Source organism: Oncorhynchus mykiss, chromosome 25, assembly GCF_057628025.1.
Source record: "Oncorhynchus mykiss isolate SJ-2025 chromosome 25, ASM5762802v1, whole genome shotgun sequence".
Lineage (NCBI taxonomy): Eukaryota > Metazoa > Chordata > Actinopteri > Salmoniformes > Salmonidae > Oncorhynchus > Oncorhynchus mykiss.
In genome coordinates this window covers 90,605,250-90,620,152 of record NC_143046.1, presented here as the reverse complement: position 1 = coordinate 90,620,152, position 14,903 = coordinate 90,605,250, and the positions used below count along the sequence as shown (strand labels likewise).

General features: G+C 52.2%; 1 protein-coding gene across 2 annotated transcripts in view; it reads left to right on the top strand.

Annotated features, from left to right (window-relative positions):
• Positions 1 to 14,903, top strand: part of znf106a (zinc finger protein 106a) — a 48,685-nt gene that overhangs the window by 9,515 nt on the left and 24,267 nt on the right. For both annotated transcript variants that reach the window (XM_036963088.2, XM_036963093.2), the window contains exons 4-5: positions 5,524 to 5,718; positions 12,179 to 14,857. In XM_036963088.2, coding sequence (XP_036818983.2) covers positions 5,524 to 5,718; positions 12,179 to 14,857 — 2,874 coding nt within the window. The remainder of the gene's footprint in view (positions 1 to 5,523; positions 5,719 to 12,178; positions 14,858 to 14,903) is intronic.

The window sequence follows — 14,903 nt, the reverse complement described above, 5'->3', positions numbered from 1 at the left end:
CCAACTGACTGGAGCAACAGGCCCCGACCAACTGACTGGAGCAACAGGCCCCGACCAACTGACTGGAGCAACAGGCCCCGACCAACTGACTGGAGCAACAGGCACAGACCAACTGACTGGAGCAACAGGCCCCGGCCGACTGACTGGAGCAACAGGCCCCGGCCGACTGACTGGAGCAACAGGCCCCGGCCGACTGACTGGAGTAACAGGCTGGAGCAACAGGCCCCGGCCGACTGATGACCGACTGACTGGAGCAACAGGCCCCGACCAACTGATGACCGACTGACTGGAGCAACAGGCCCCGACCAACTGACTGGAGCAACAGGCCCCGACCAACTGACTGGAACAACAGGCCCCGGCCGACTGACTGGAACAACAGGCCCCGGCCGACTGACTGGAACAACAGGCCCCGGCCGACTGACTGGAACAACAGGCCCCGGCCGACTGACTGGAACAACAGGCCCCGGCCGACTGACTGGAACAACAGGCCCCGGCCGACTGACTGGAGCAACAGGCCCCGACCGACTGACTGGAACAACAGGCCCCGACCGACTGACTGGAGCAACAGGCCCCGGCCGACTGACTGGAGCAACAGGCCCCGGCCGACTGACTGGAGCAACAGGCCCCGACCGACTGACTGGAGCAACAGGCCCCGACCGACTGACTGGAGCAACAGGCCCCGACCGACTGACTGGAGCAACAGGCCCCGACCGACTGACTGGAGCAACAGGCCCCGACCGACTGACTGGAGCAACAGGCCCCGACCGACTGACTGGAGCAACAGGCCCCGACCGACTGACTGGAGCAACAGGCCCCGACCGACTGACTGGAGCAACAGGCCCCGACCGACTGACTGGAGCAACAGGCCCCGACCGACTGACTGGAGCAACAGGCCCCGACCGACTGACTGGAGCAACAGGCCCCGGCCGACTGACTGGAACAACAGGCCCCGGCCGACTGACTGGAGCAACAGGCCCCGGCCGACTGACTGGAGTAACAGGCTGGAGCAACAGGCCCCGGCCGACTGATGACCGACTGACTGGAGCAACAGGCCCCGACCGACTGATGACCGACTGACTGGAGCAACAGGCTGGAGCAACAGGCCCCGGCCGACTGATGACCGACTGACTGGAACAACAGGCCCCGACCGACTGACTGGAACAACAGGCCCCGGCCGACTGACTGGAGCAACAGGCCCCGACCGACTGACTGGAGCAACAGGCCCCGACCGACTGACTGGACCAACAGGCCCCGACCGACTGACTGGAGCAACAGGCCCCGGCCGACTGACTGGAGCAACAGGCCCCGGCCGACTGACTGGAGCAACAGGCCCCGACCGACTGACTGGAGCAACAGGCCCCGGCCGACTGACTGGAGCAACAGGCCCCGGCCGACTGACTGGAGCAACAGGCCCCGGCCGACTGACTGGAGCAACAGGCCCCGGCCGACTGACTGGAGCAACAGGCCCCGGCCGACTGACTGGAGCAACAGGCCCCGGCCGACTGACTGGAGCAACAGGCCCCGGCCGACTGACTGGAGCAACAGGCCCCGGCCGACTGACTGGGGCAACAGGCCCCGGCCGACTGACTGGAACAACAGGCCCCGGCCGACTGACTGGAACAACAGGCCCCGGCCGACTGACTGGAGCAACAGGCCCCGGCCGACTGACTGGAGCAACAGGCCCCGGCCGACTGACTGGAGCAACAGGCCCCGGCCGACTGACTGGAGCAACAGGCCCCGGCCGACTGACTGGAGCAACAGGCCCCGGCCGACTGACTGGAGCAACAGGCCCCGGCCGACTGACTGGAGCAACAGGCCCCGGACGACTGACTGGAGCAACAGGCCCCGGCCGACTGACTGGAGCAACAGGCTGGAGCAACAGGCCCCGGCCGACTGATGACCGACTGACTGGAGCAACAGGCCCCGACCGACTGACTGGAGCAACAGGCCCCGACCAACTGACTGGAGCAACAGGCCCCGACCGACTGACTGGAGCAACAGGCCCCGACCGACTGACTGGAGCAACAGGCCCCGACCGACTGACTGGAGCAACAGGCCCCGACCGACTGACTGGAGCAACAGGCCCCGGCCGACTGACTGGAACAACAGGCCCCGGCCGACTGACTGGAGCAACAGGCCCCGGCCGACTGACTGGAGTAACAGGCTGGAGCAACAGGCCCCGGCCGACTGATGACCGACTGACTGGAGCAACAGGCCCCGACCGACTGATGACCGACTGACTGGAGCAACAGGCTGGAGCAACAGGCCCCGGCCGACTGATGACCGACTGACTGGAACAACAGGCCCCGACCGACTGACTGGAACAACAGGCCCCGGCCGACTGACTGGAGCAACAGGCCCCGACCGACTGACTGGAGCAACAGGCCCCGACCGACTGACTGGACCAACAGGCCCCGACCGACTGACTGGAGCAACAGGCCCCGGCCGACTGACTGGAGCAACAGGCCCCGGCCGACTGACTGGAGCAACAGGCCCCGGCCGACTGACTGGAGCAACAGGCCCCGGCCGACTGACTGGAGCAACAGGCCCCGGCCGACTGACTGGAGCAACAGGCCCCGGCCGACTGACTGGAGCAACAGGCCCCGGCCGACTGACTGGAGCAACAGGCCCCGGCCGACTGACTGGAGCAACAGGCCCCGGCCGACTGACTGGAGCAACAGGCCCCGGCCGACTGACTGGAGCAACAGGCCCCGGCCGACTGACTGGGGCAACAGGCCCCGGCCGACTGACTGGAACAACAGGCCCCGGCCGACTGACTGGAACAACAGGCCCCGGCCGACTGACTGGAGCAACAGGCCCCGGCCGACTGACTGGAGCAACAGGCCCCGGCCGACTGACTGGAGCAACAGGCCCCGGCCGACTGACTGGAGCAACAGGCCCCGGCCGACTGACTGGAGCAACAGGCCCCGGCCGACTGACTGGAGCAACAGGCCCCGGACGACTGACTGGAGCAACAGGCCCCGGCCGACTGACTGGAGCAACAGGCTGGAGCAACAGGCCCCGGCCGACTGATGACCGACTGACTGGAGCAACAGGCCCCGACCGACTGACTGGAGCAACAGGCCCCGACCAACTGATGACCGACTGACTGGAGCAACAGGCCCCGACCTACTGACGACCAGCTGACTGGAACGACGGATTGCGGTTAAATCCCTAATGGCACCCTATTCCCTACATAGTGCACTACTTTTGACTATAGTCCTTTAGGCCTTGGTCAAAAGAAGTGCACTAAATGGGAGACGGGTTGTCATGTGGGACGCAGTCGGCACTCTGCAACTATTTCAAGTGACTGTCCTGGAGATTACTGAAATATGTGACCGCAGCAGGCTCTTAACTAACATCTAGGGGGGAGGCTCTTAACGAACGTCTAGGGGAAAGGAGAGGCTCTTAACTAACATCTAGGGGGGAGGCTCTTAACGAACGTCTAGGGGAAAGGAGAGGCTCTTAACTAACATCTAGGGGGGAGGCTCTTAACTAACATCTAGGGGAAAGGAGGCTCTTAACTAACATCTAGGGGAAAGGAGAGGCTCTTAACTAACATCTAGGGGAAAGGAGAGGCTCTTAACTAACATCTAGGGGAAAGGAGAGGCTTTTAACTAACATCTAGGGGAAAGGAGAGGCTCTTAACTAACATCTAGGGGAAAGGAGAGGCTCTTAACTAACATCTAGGGGAAAGGAGAGGCTCTTAACTAACATCTAGGGGAAAGGAGAGGCTCTTAACTAACATCTAGGGGAAAGGAGAGGCTCTTAACTAACATCTAGGGGAAAGGAGAGGCTCTTAACTAACATCTAGGGGAAAGGAGAGGCTTTTAACTAACATCTAGGGGAAAGGAGAGGCTCTTAACTAACATCTAGGGGAAAGGAGAGGCTCTTAACTAACATCTAGGGGAAAGGAGAGGCTCTTAACTAACATCTAGGGGAAAGGAGAGGCTCTTAACTAACATCTAGGGGAAAGGAGAGGCTCTTAACTAACATCTAGGGGAAAAGAGAGGCTCTTAACTAACATCTAGGGGAAAGGAGAGGCTCTTAACTAACATCTAGGGGAAAGGAGAGGCTCTTAACTAACATCTAGGGGAAAGGAGAGGCTCTTAACTAACATCTAGGGGAAAGGAGAGGCTCTTAACTAACATCTAGGGGAAAGGAGAGGGGAATGTGTTACAATTTAACATTTGTTATTTCTGGTTGTTGTAAGATGAATAAGTGTATTATATTATCATGAGTTCCTAGTCTAGTTGAGAGGTAACTCTTTCTTACGACTTTAAAATATTGTTCCTTTATTGAAAATGAATTAACGTCTTTGTCATTGACAGTAAAATGGACATGCAGACATTACCCCCCCCCCCCCCACTTTGTTTTTGATCAAGTGAGAATTGCAAACCTATGAAAAACACATTTTGATGAGACTATATGCAAAGATATAGCTTGTATTGATTCACTGATTACATTATTGAACCCATTGTTTTTTTAAGAGGGGGGGTCTTTGTGCCCTTTGTACTTTTGCACAAGACAAAACAGTACACTTCTAAATCAACCCCCCCCCCCCCCCCCCCCCCGAACCTTATCAATGAGTTAACGGAACGTCAGGGAGCCGAGTTTCTGAGAGGTTTGAACCCCTAGCCAATGAAGTCATGGTACCTCTCAGCCCTTCTACAGGGAGAGGTTTGTGTAGGTGTCCTAAATAGAACCCTATTCCCTATAGAGGGCTCTGATCAACACTAGTGCACTATGTAGCGTTTTAGGGTACCATATAGGATGCACACTTCTGTGGTGAATTATCTACAGCTGTTACTTGGCCAAGGCTCCGGTTACAACCAGCCTCATGATTGGTTCACAGGCTAAGCAGCTCCACAGTTGGGTATTCAGTAGGATGAAGTGGGAGGGGAGGAGGGTGGGGGGGGGGGGGAGATGTTATCTGAGGTGCATAGCAGAAATAGAGGCTGGCTGAGCACAGCGGACTACCACCACGACAGCAGCAGCGTGCTAGGCTGAGGCTGCCGTCCCTCCCTGCCTGTCTCCACATCGGCCACCGCTCGACCGTGCACCGTCAGCTGTCTGGATGGCTGTGTAGTGTGTATCGTGGGGTAAATGTTACCATGTTACCGACGACACACGAGCCTCCCATCCCCCGCCAAAACTGCCGCCACCGGCCCGCTGGAAACAACTAGAAGCCTCGAAGATGTTCACGAAGACTTAACCAGCTGATCTTAACTCCTTTTTTAAAAAAAAAAAAAAATCTTAAAATGACCGAAAATAATATGTAATTTTGCCTCCTGATCTCTGAAGAACAAAATAAACGGGAAGAGTGTTTTATCTTAATAAGGATTGTTGAGTACTCTCCTTTCCTTTTTTAAAAATAATTGAATAATTCCTTAAACCTAGAGCCGCCGGTATTGTCCAAGTGCTCTGCAGACGAACAGGGAGACCAGACCAGTTGTGAGTAGAAGCGCACATCACCATGCCAGAGGGGGTTATTGAGCGCCCGCTGTCCCCTTCCCTCCCCAGGGACTGTGGCCACGAGTGCCCGGTGTGCCGGGTGACCGTGGTGAGTCTAACGGACTACGCCAACCACATATCCAGCAGGGTGCACAAGCAGCGCGTGGAGACGGCGGAACGCGAGGGTGCCGGGAACGACCAGGAAGAGGAGTACTTCGACAAGGATCTGATCAAATTGATCGAGACCCGGAAGGAAGTGATCAGGTGAGTGATCGAGTGAGTGAGTGAGTGAGTGAGTGAGTGAGTGAGTGAGTGAGTGAGTGATGCTTTTTTTATTTTCTTCTTCTCTCATGTATTTGTCTGTCTGTCTGCTAAACTCTCGATGATTTTGAATAGAGAACATGTGTTCCTGGATTGGGGGAAACCCCCCCTTTTAGAACGAGAGCTGAGAACTTCTCAATGGTCTGATCATAATGTTAATTATCACGATGTTTATCATGATGTTTGGGTCTGTGTGTTCTGGACTAGTGGACCATGTATAGTCACATATTAGGTGTCATGGTTTCGGGTCACTCTTCTCATTTAGCTGTGACGTGAACCATACTGCTGCTCATAGACGTAGAAAGAGGACTCTTAGGTGGAATATAAGGCATCGTCCTGTCACAGACGCCATAAAATGGCACCGTTACAAAGATGAGACCTTCTTTTTTTTTTTTATCTCTATGGTTGCTGCTCATAGAGCCCAGGGTTGGGGAAGGGAGGGGTCGTGTGTGTGTGTGTGTGTGTGTGTGTGTGTGTGTGTGTGTGTGTGTGTGTGTGTGTGTGTGTGTGTGTGTGTGTGTGTGTGTGTGTGTGTGTGTGAGAGAGAGAGAGGTGGGGTCGTGTGCCAGGGAGTCCAGGGCAGAGAGAGGGAGGGGGGGGGTCGTGTGTCAGAGTCCAGGGCAGAGAGGGAGGGGGGGTGTCAGGGAGTCCAGGGCAGAGAGAGAGAGAGAGGGGTTGTGTGCCAGGGTTACATACTAAAAAAAGCATTACAGTCACCGCACCCTCTCACTCACTCCAGCTTGATCACATTCCACATCATGTCCTCTATGGCTTCTAGAAAGAGTGTTCACAGAATCCATCCTCTCACTGGCCTCATGTATTGGAGTGGGAATCCATCCTCTCACTGTCCTCATGTATAGGAGTGGGACACCGTCCTCATGTATAGGAGTGGGACACCGTCCTCATGTATAGGAGTGGGACACCGTCCTCATGTATAGGAGTGGGACACCGTCCTCATGTATAGGAGTGGGACACCGTCCTCATGTATAGGAGTGGGACACCGTCCTCATGTATAGGAGTGGGACACCGTCCTCATGTATAGGAGTGGGACACCGTCCTCATGTATAGGAGTGGGACACCGTCCTCATGTATAGGAGTGGGACACCGTCCTCATGTATAGGAGTGGGACACCGTCCTCATGTATAGGAGTGGGACACCGTCCTCATGTATAGGAGTGGGACACCGTGTCCTCATGTATAGGAGTGGGACACATTGTCCTCATGTATAGGAGTGGGAATCCATCCTCTCACTGTCCTCATGTATAGGAGTGGGAATCCATCCTCTCACTGGCCTCATGTATTGGAGTGGGAATCCATCCTCTCACTGTCCTCATGTATAGGAGTGGGAATCCATCCTCTCACTGGCCTCATGTATAGGAGTGGGAATCCATCCTCTCATTGGCCTCATGTATAGGAGTGGGAATCCATCCTCTCACTGTCCTCATGTATAGGAGTGGGACACCATCCTCTCACTGGCCTCATGTATTGGAGTGGGAATCCATCCTCTCACTGTCCTCATGTATAGGAGTGGGAATCCATCCTCTCACTGTCCTCATGTATAGGAGTGGGAATCCATCCTCTCACTGTCTTCATGTATAGGAGTGGGAATCCATCCTCTCACTGTCCTCATGTATAGGAGTGGGAATCCATCCTCTCACTGTCCTCATGTATAGGAGTGGGAATCCATCCTCTCACTGTCCTCATGTATAGGAGTGGGAATCCATCCTCTCACTGGCCTCATGTATAGGAGTGGGAATCCATCCTCTCACTGGCCTCATGTATTGGAGTGGGAATCCATCCTCTCACTGTCCTCATGTATAGGAGTGGGAATCCATCCTCTCATTGGCCTCATGTATAGGAGTGGGAATCCATCCTCTCACTGTCCTCATGTATAGGAGTGGGACACCATCCTCTCACTGGCCTCATGTATTGGAGTGGGAATCCATCCTCTCACTGTCCTCATGTATAGGAGTGGGACACCGTCCTCATGTATAGGAGTGGGACACCGTCCTCATGTATAGGAGTGGGACACCGTCCTCATGTATAGGAGTGGGACACTGTCCTCTCACTGGCCTCATGTATAGGAGTGGGACATATATAGTTGGTTTTGGGGCATCTCAACTTAGTAATGGATGATAATGATATCTGATTATAAAGATATTGATAATATTGATAGATAATAATAGCACTGAATGCTACCTATAGAATGTATGCTGTGTCACTCAGTATCTGCATTGCACCAGAAACTCTGCAGCCAGGATCACGGTCTGCCAGGATCACGGTCTGCCAGGATCACGGTCTGCCAGGATCACGGTCTGCCAGGATCACGGTCTGCCAGGATCACTGGCTGCCAGGATCACAGGCTTAATCTTTCTGAAGAGAGGTCTGAGTCACAGATAGTGGTGGTAGGATGTTCGGTTGGAAAACACACCAGCCTTCCATAGACCTTTGACCTTTATATCTGGCCCACATGTTATTGACCTTTGACCCGTATATCTGACCTACATGTTATTGACCTTTGACCTTTATATCTGGCCCACATGTTATTGACATTTGACCTGTATATCTGACCTACATGTTATAGACCTTTGACCTTTATATCTGGCCCACAGCCAGTCCTCTTCTGGCTGTGCCGGGTGGAGATTATAACAGAACATGGCCAAGATGTTCAAACGGTCAAAGATGACCAGCAGGGTCAAATAATAATAATCACAGTGGTTGTAGAGGGTGCAGCAAGTCAGCACCTCAGGAGTAAATGTCATTAAGAGTATCTCTACCACTCCTGCTGTCTCTAGAGAGTTGAAAACAGCAGGTCTGGGACAGGTAGCACATCCGGTGAACAGGTCAAGGTTCCATAGCCGCAGGCAGAACAGTTGAAACTGGAGCAGCAGCACGGCCAGGTGGACTGGGGACAGCCAGGAGTCATCAGGCCAGGTTAAGAGTATCTCTACCACACACCACAAGCTAATTATGTGTGTGAATACTTAGGAAACACATTTCCAAAATTCAAATAACTTGGAGCTGGTTTCCTGGTGTTTTTAGTCTTCTTTACAATTTTTTGGGGCTCAGAAAACTAAAATAAAACCACCCGTGGGCCAAAATTGGGCCGTGGGCCACCAGTTGGGGAACCCTGCCCTAGGTTAAAGGAAGGGCTTTCAGTGGAAACTGAAATGGGTCTTAAGATGGATGTTTGAGGCTTGTCCAACTAGAACAGTTGTGTGTGTGTGTGTGTGTGTGTGTGTGTGTGATGATTGTCACCAGCAGCAGAGGGCTTGCAGCTGTCCCTGTCCCCGTGTCATATGACAGACCTTCTGCCCGGGCCGCAGACCTCGTGGAGTTTAACACTCTGGGCAGGAGCCTGTCCCAAATGCCACGTTATTCTTTATAGTGCACTGGAACCTGGTCAAAGGAAGTAGGGTGCTGTTTGGAATTCAACCCCAGGGGCACAAGGAGGGCCGTGCCAGAACTCAGCAGACCACTGGGGGAAATAGATATTGTTCCTAGGCAGACTTTCAAATGTCACGATTTGTATGGTTACATGCACACAATAATATTGTTTGCTGTGTGTAGTCAGATTAATAGAATGGTTTGTTGTGTGTAGTCAGATTAATAGAATGGCTTGTTTTGTGTAGTCAGATTAATAGAATAGCTTGTTGTGTGTAGTCAGATTAATAGAATTGTTTGTTGTGTGTAGTCAGATTAATAGAATAGCTTGTTGTGTGTAGTCAGATTAATAGAATAGTTTGTGTGTAGTCAGATTAATAGAATAGCTTGTTGTGTATAGTTAGATTAATAGAATGGTTTGTTGTGTGTAGTCAGATTAATAGAATAGCTTGTTGTGTGTAGTCAGATTAATAGAATGGTTTGTTGTGTGTAGTCAGATTAATAGAATGGTTTGTTGTGTGTAGTCAGATTAATAGAATAGCTTGTTGTGTGTAGTCAGATTAATAGAATGGCTTGTTGTGTGTAGTCAGATTAATAGAATGGTTTGTTGTGTGTAGTCAGATTAATAGAATGGTTTGTTGTGTGTAGTCAGATTTAATAGAATAGCTTGTTGTGTGTAGTCAGATTAATAGAATAGCTTGTTGTGTGTAGTCAGATTAATATAATGGTTTGTGTGTAGTCAGATTAATAGAATAGCTTGTTGTGTGTAGTCAGATTAATAGAATGGTTTGTTGTGTGTAGTCAGATTAATAGAATAGTTTGTGTGTAGTCAGATTAATAGAATGGTTTGTTGTGTGTAGTCAGATTAAGAGAATAGCTTGTTGTGTGTAGTCAGATTAATAGAATAGTTTGTGTGTAGTCAGATTAATAGAATGGTTTGTTGTGTGTAGTCAGATTAAGAGAATAGCTTGTTGTGTGTAGTCAGATTAAGAGAATAGCTTGTTGTGTGTAGTCAGATTAATAGAATGGTTTGTTGTGTGTAGTCAGATTAAGAGAATAGCTTGTTGTGTGTAGTCAGATTAATAGAATGGTTTGTTGTGTGTAGTCAGATTAATAGAATAGTTTGTGTGTAGTCAGATTAATAGAATGGTTTGTTGTGTGTAGTCAGATTAATAGAATAGCTTGTTGTGTGTAGTCAGATTAATAGAATAGTTTGTTGTGTGTAGTCAGATTAATATAATGGTTTGTTGTGTGTAGTCAGATTAATAGAATGGTTTGTTGTGTGTAGTCAGATTAATAGAATGGTTTGTTGTGTATAGTCGAATAAATGAGTAGCTTGTGGTGTGTAGTTATATCATGAAGGCTCCGTAGACTAGGTCTATGAAGGCTGTTACAGTAGGTTATATCATGAAGGCTCCGTAGACTAGGTCTATGAAGGCTGTTACAGTAGGTTATATCATGAAGGCTCCGTAGACTAGGTCTATGAAGGATGTTACAGTAGGTTATATCATGAAGGCTCCGTAGACTAGGTCTATGAAGGCTGTTACAGTAGGTTATATCATGAAGGCTCTTACAGTAGGTTATATATGAAGGCTGTTACAGTAGGTTATATCATGAAGGCTCCGTAGACTAGGTCTATGAAGGCTGTTACAGTAGGTTATATCATGAAGGCTCTTACAGTAGGTTATATATGAAGGCTGTTACAGTAGGTTATATCATGAAGGCCTCTAGACTAGGTCTATGAAGGCTGTTACAGTAGGTTATATCATGAAGGCTCTGTAGACTAGGTCTATGAAGGATGTTACAGTAGGTTATATATGAAGGCTGTTACAGTAGGTTATATCATGAAGGCTCCATAGACTAGGTCTATGAAGGATGTTACAGTAGGTTATATCATGAAGGCTCCGTAGACTAGGTCTATGAATGCTGTTACAGTAGGTTATATCATGAAGGCTCTTACAGTAGGTTATATATGAAGGCTGTTACAGTAGGTTATATCATGAAGGCTCCGTAGACTAGGTCTATGAAGGATGTTACTGTAGGTTATATATGAAGGCTGTTACAGTAGGTTATATCATGAAGGCTCTGTAGACTAGGTCTATGAAGGATGTTACAGTAGGTTATATCATGAAGGCTCCATAGACTAGGTCTATGAAGGATGTTAGTCGGTTATATCATGAAGGCCCCGTAGACTAGGTCTATGAAGGATGTTACAGTAGGTTATATATGAAGGCTGTTACAGTAGGTTATATCATGAAGGCTCCGTAGACTAGGTCTATGAAGGATGTTACAGTAGGTTATATCATGAAGGCCCCGTAGACTAGGTCTATGAAGGATGTTACAGTAGGTTATATCATGAAGGCTCCGTAGACTAGGTCTATGAAGGATGTTACAGTAGGTTATATCATGAAGGCCCCGTAGGCTAGGTCTATGAAGGCTGTTACAGTAGGTTATATCATGAAGGCTCCGTAGACTAGGTCTATGAAGGATGTTACAGTAGGTTATATCATGAAGGCTCCGTAGACTAGGTCTATGAAGGATGTTACAGTAGGTTATATATGAAGGCTGTTACAGTAGGTTATATCATGAAGGCTCCGTAGACTAGGTCTATGAAGGCTGTTACAGTAGGTTATATCATGAAGGCTCTTACAGTAGGTTATATATGAAGGCTGTTACAGTAGGTTATATCATGAAGGCTCCGTAGACTAGGTCTATGAAGGCTGTTACAGTAGGTTATATCATGAAGGCTCCATAGACTAGGTCTATGAAGGATGTTACAGTAGGTTATATCATGAAGGCTCTGTAGACTAGGTCTATGAAGGCTGTTACATTAGGTTATATCATGAAGGCCCCTTAGGCTAGGTCTATGAAGGATGTTACAGTAGGTTATATCATGAAGGCTCCGTAGACTAGGGCTGATTCAGGACAGACGGTAGAACTGCAGTGTAAAAGTGCATGCCAGTCAGATGAACGGGAGCTGTGAGTGGTTTTGACGCGTGTGTTTTCTCTCGTGTCTCCAGGAGGGAGGAGGAGGCTGCAGCAAAGCGTGCCAGAGAGGAGGAGGCGCAGAGGAGAGAGGAAGAGGAGAGTAGGAAGCGGCAGCAACAGATCCAGAAGTGGAGTGACGCACGGCAGTACTTCTGCCAGAAGGGGGCGTTGTGGGACTGGAGATACCCCAACAAAACCCCTCCAACACCACCACCACCACCACCTCGAAAATGCAAGGGTCCCGCCTGGCAGGAGCAGGGGGGCTGGGACTGCAGCTCTACCCCCGCCGGGTGTCGAGGTCCCTGGGAGACCCAGGAGGACATCAGGTTCAACTGGTACGACAGGAAACAGGGCCGCAGTGCCACCTGGCACGCCCAGGAACCACCCAACGTCTACAAGTGGAGCGCCGGACAGAGAGGCAGTGGCAGCCTGCACAGCAGGGAGGGAACCAATAGGAGATGGCAGCAGGAGGAGTATCTCCATCCCCCAGCACAGCAGCAGAGCGGAGGGAGGGAACCCTGGCAGCAGAACAGCGGAGGAGGAGGTGCTACCGGTCTATACGGCAGCAGCAGAGGGGGTCACGGACTTCCTGGTGTGCTCGCTGACCGTGTCATGACGGAAGGGCCGAGCAGCACGGAGTCTCTTCACAGGATGGACTTCGCCAGCGACCAGCTGGATCCGGTCGGGTCCTTCGACCAGCTACACAGATACGCTCACTTCGAACCGCAGGATGACGGCCGGAAGGGTGGACACCAGAACATGGCCCAGGAAGGGCCAGCCGGTGGAGCAGAACACGATCGTAAAAGTGGCTTGGGGCCCAAGGCGTTCGGTAGTAATCCTAAACTAGACAAGGCCTGTCGCTGGTCCCCTTATCCGTCCCATAAGGAGACTCACCCTCATCCTCAACCCTCAGAGAAGCACCCAAAGGGTCCTCCTCCTCCCCCAACCTTCCAGACCCCCTTGGGCCAGGGCAGAGATGTGGATCTGAGGCCCAGACGTGACATAACGCTGGACCTCCACCGCTCCTCGGGTCTGAAGCCGACTCAATCCAGACAGGACCTGCGAGCAGGCCAGCAGAGAGCAGCCCAGCAGCAGAGGTCTCCTGATCATAGTGTAGAAGGGAGGGAACCCAGGAAGCTTAGAGACATCTCTACAAGGATCAGTAGCAGTGATAACAGCAATAGTTTGAGGACAGACAGACAAACCTCCTCCTCTTCCTCTGGGTCCACCTCCACCAGACGGAGGGCAGCTAAACCATCAGAGTGCCTTGAGAAAGGCCTGTCCTCCTCTTCGACTACCAGCCTCAAGACCCACCTGGGTAGGGCCTCCAGCCCCACCCTCAACCTAACTTCCAGCCCCAAGACCCACCTCAGTAGGGCCTCCAGCCCCAGCCCCACCCTAACTTCCAGCCCCAAGACCCACCTCAGTAGGGCCTCCAGCCCCACCCTCAACCTAACTTCCAGCCCCAAGACCCACCTCAGTAGGGCCTCCAGCCCCACCCTCAATCTAACCTCCAACCCCAAGACCCACCTCAGTAGGGCCTCCAGCCCTAGCCCCTCTACCACCCCCAGGACCCAGCTGAGCCGAGCCTCCAGCCAGGACTCGGACCAGCCTAGGTTGTCCAGACACAGAAGCCAGGATTTGGGGAGGGGGCAGGGATCAAAATCGCCCCAGCAGGACCAGGAGCAGCTGCTGACCGAGATGCTGAGGAGAGCCAAGGAGACACTGCTAGACAAGAGGAGCTCCGTGGAGCTGTCTGCTGTTAACAACAGGACCAAGGGACAGAAGGCAGTGTCCAACGACCATAGGATGGAGAAAAAGGACAGGAAGATGGTGCTACACATCGAGGAACAACAACAGGTGGAGAGCTCTGCTGGCGTTACGGTCGCTGACGACAACAGACAGAAGAGAGGGAAGTCGTCTAGACAGACCAGACAGGACAGAGCTAGCAGCAGAGCTAACCCAGCTGAGGACAGCGCTAACCCAGCTGAGGACAGAGCTAGCAGCAGAGCTAACCCAGCTGAGGACAGAGCTAGCAGCAGAGCTAACCCAGCTGAGGACAGAGCTAGCAGCAGAGCTAACCCAGCTGAGGACAGAGCTAGCAGCAGAGCTAACCCAGCTGAGGACAGAGCTGCTGCTACTGAGCCTTTAGAGACCATGATGGAATTTGTGACGTCTCCCTCAGACAACCACCTGTCTGTTCAGTCTGTCCAGGTCAGCACTTCCACCATGGAGTCCCCAGAGGGGGCTGTGCTCTCTCTCTCTCCCAGGGAGGAGGCGGTGGGGGAGAGGGAGGAGGCGAGGGGCCTGGTGGCTGGAGAGGAGGCCATGGAAGTAGCAGATGCAGGTCTATGGTCAGACAGTGACCCCTTGAGAACCATCGACCCTAACCTTGACCTCCACACGACCTCTGACCCCTCCTCAGGCTCCACCCAGACCAAACCCACCCTGCCCCTCGGCCTAAAGAGGGACCTCACCCGACACATCGGCTCCAAGACCAAGAGCGGCAGCCACGAGCCCAATCTGAACATAGCCCGGCGAATCAGGAACGTGAGCGGGACGAGGAGAGGGGAGGCGGAGAAGGATTTGGGGCTGAAGCCAACGCTAAGACAGCTCATCAGTTCGTCGGGGTCACGACGCTGTGTCAACTGGGACCAGGTGTACCAGGAAGTCCACAGGAAGAAGCAGCAGCAGGGGAAAGGCATGCCCAGGTGAGCGGTCATCTGGAGAATGACCTGCAGCAGGATGCATAACGCA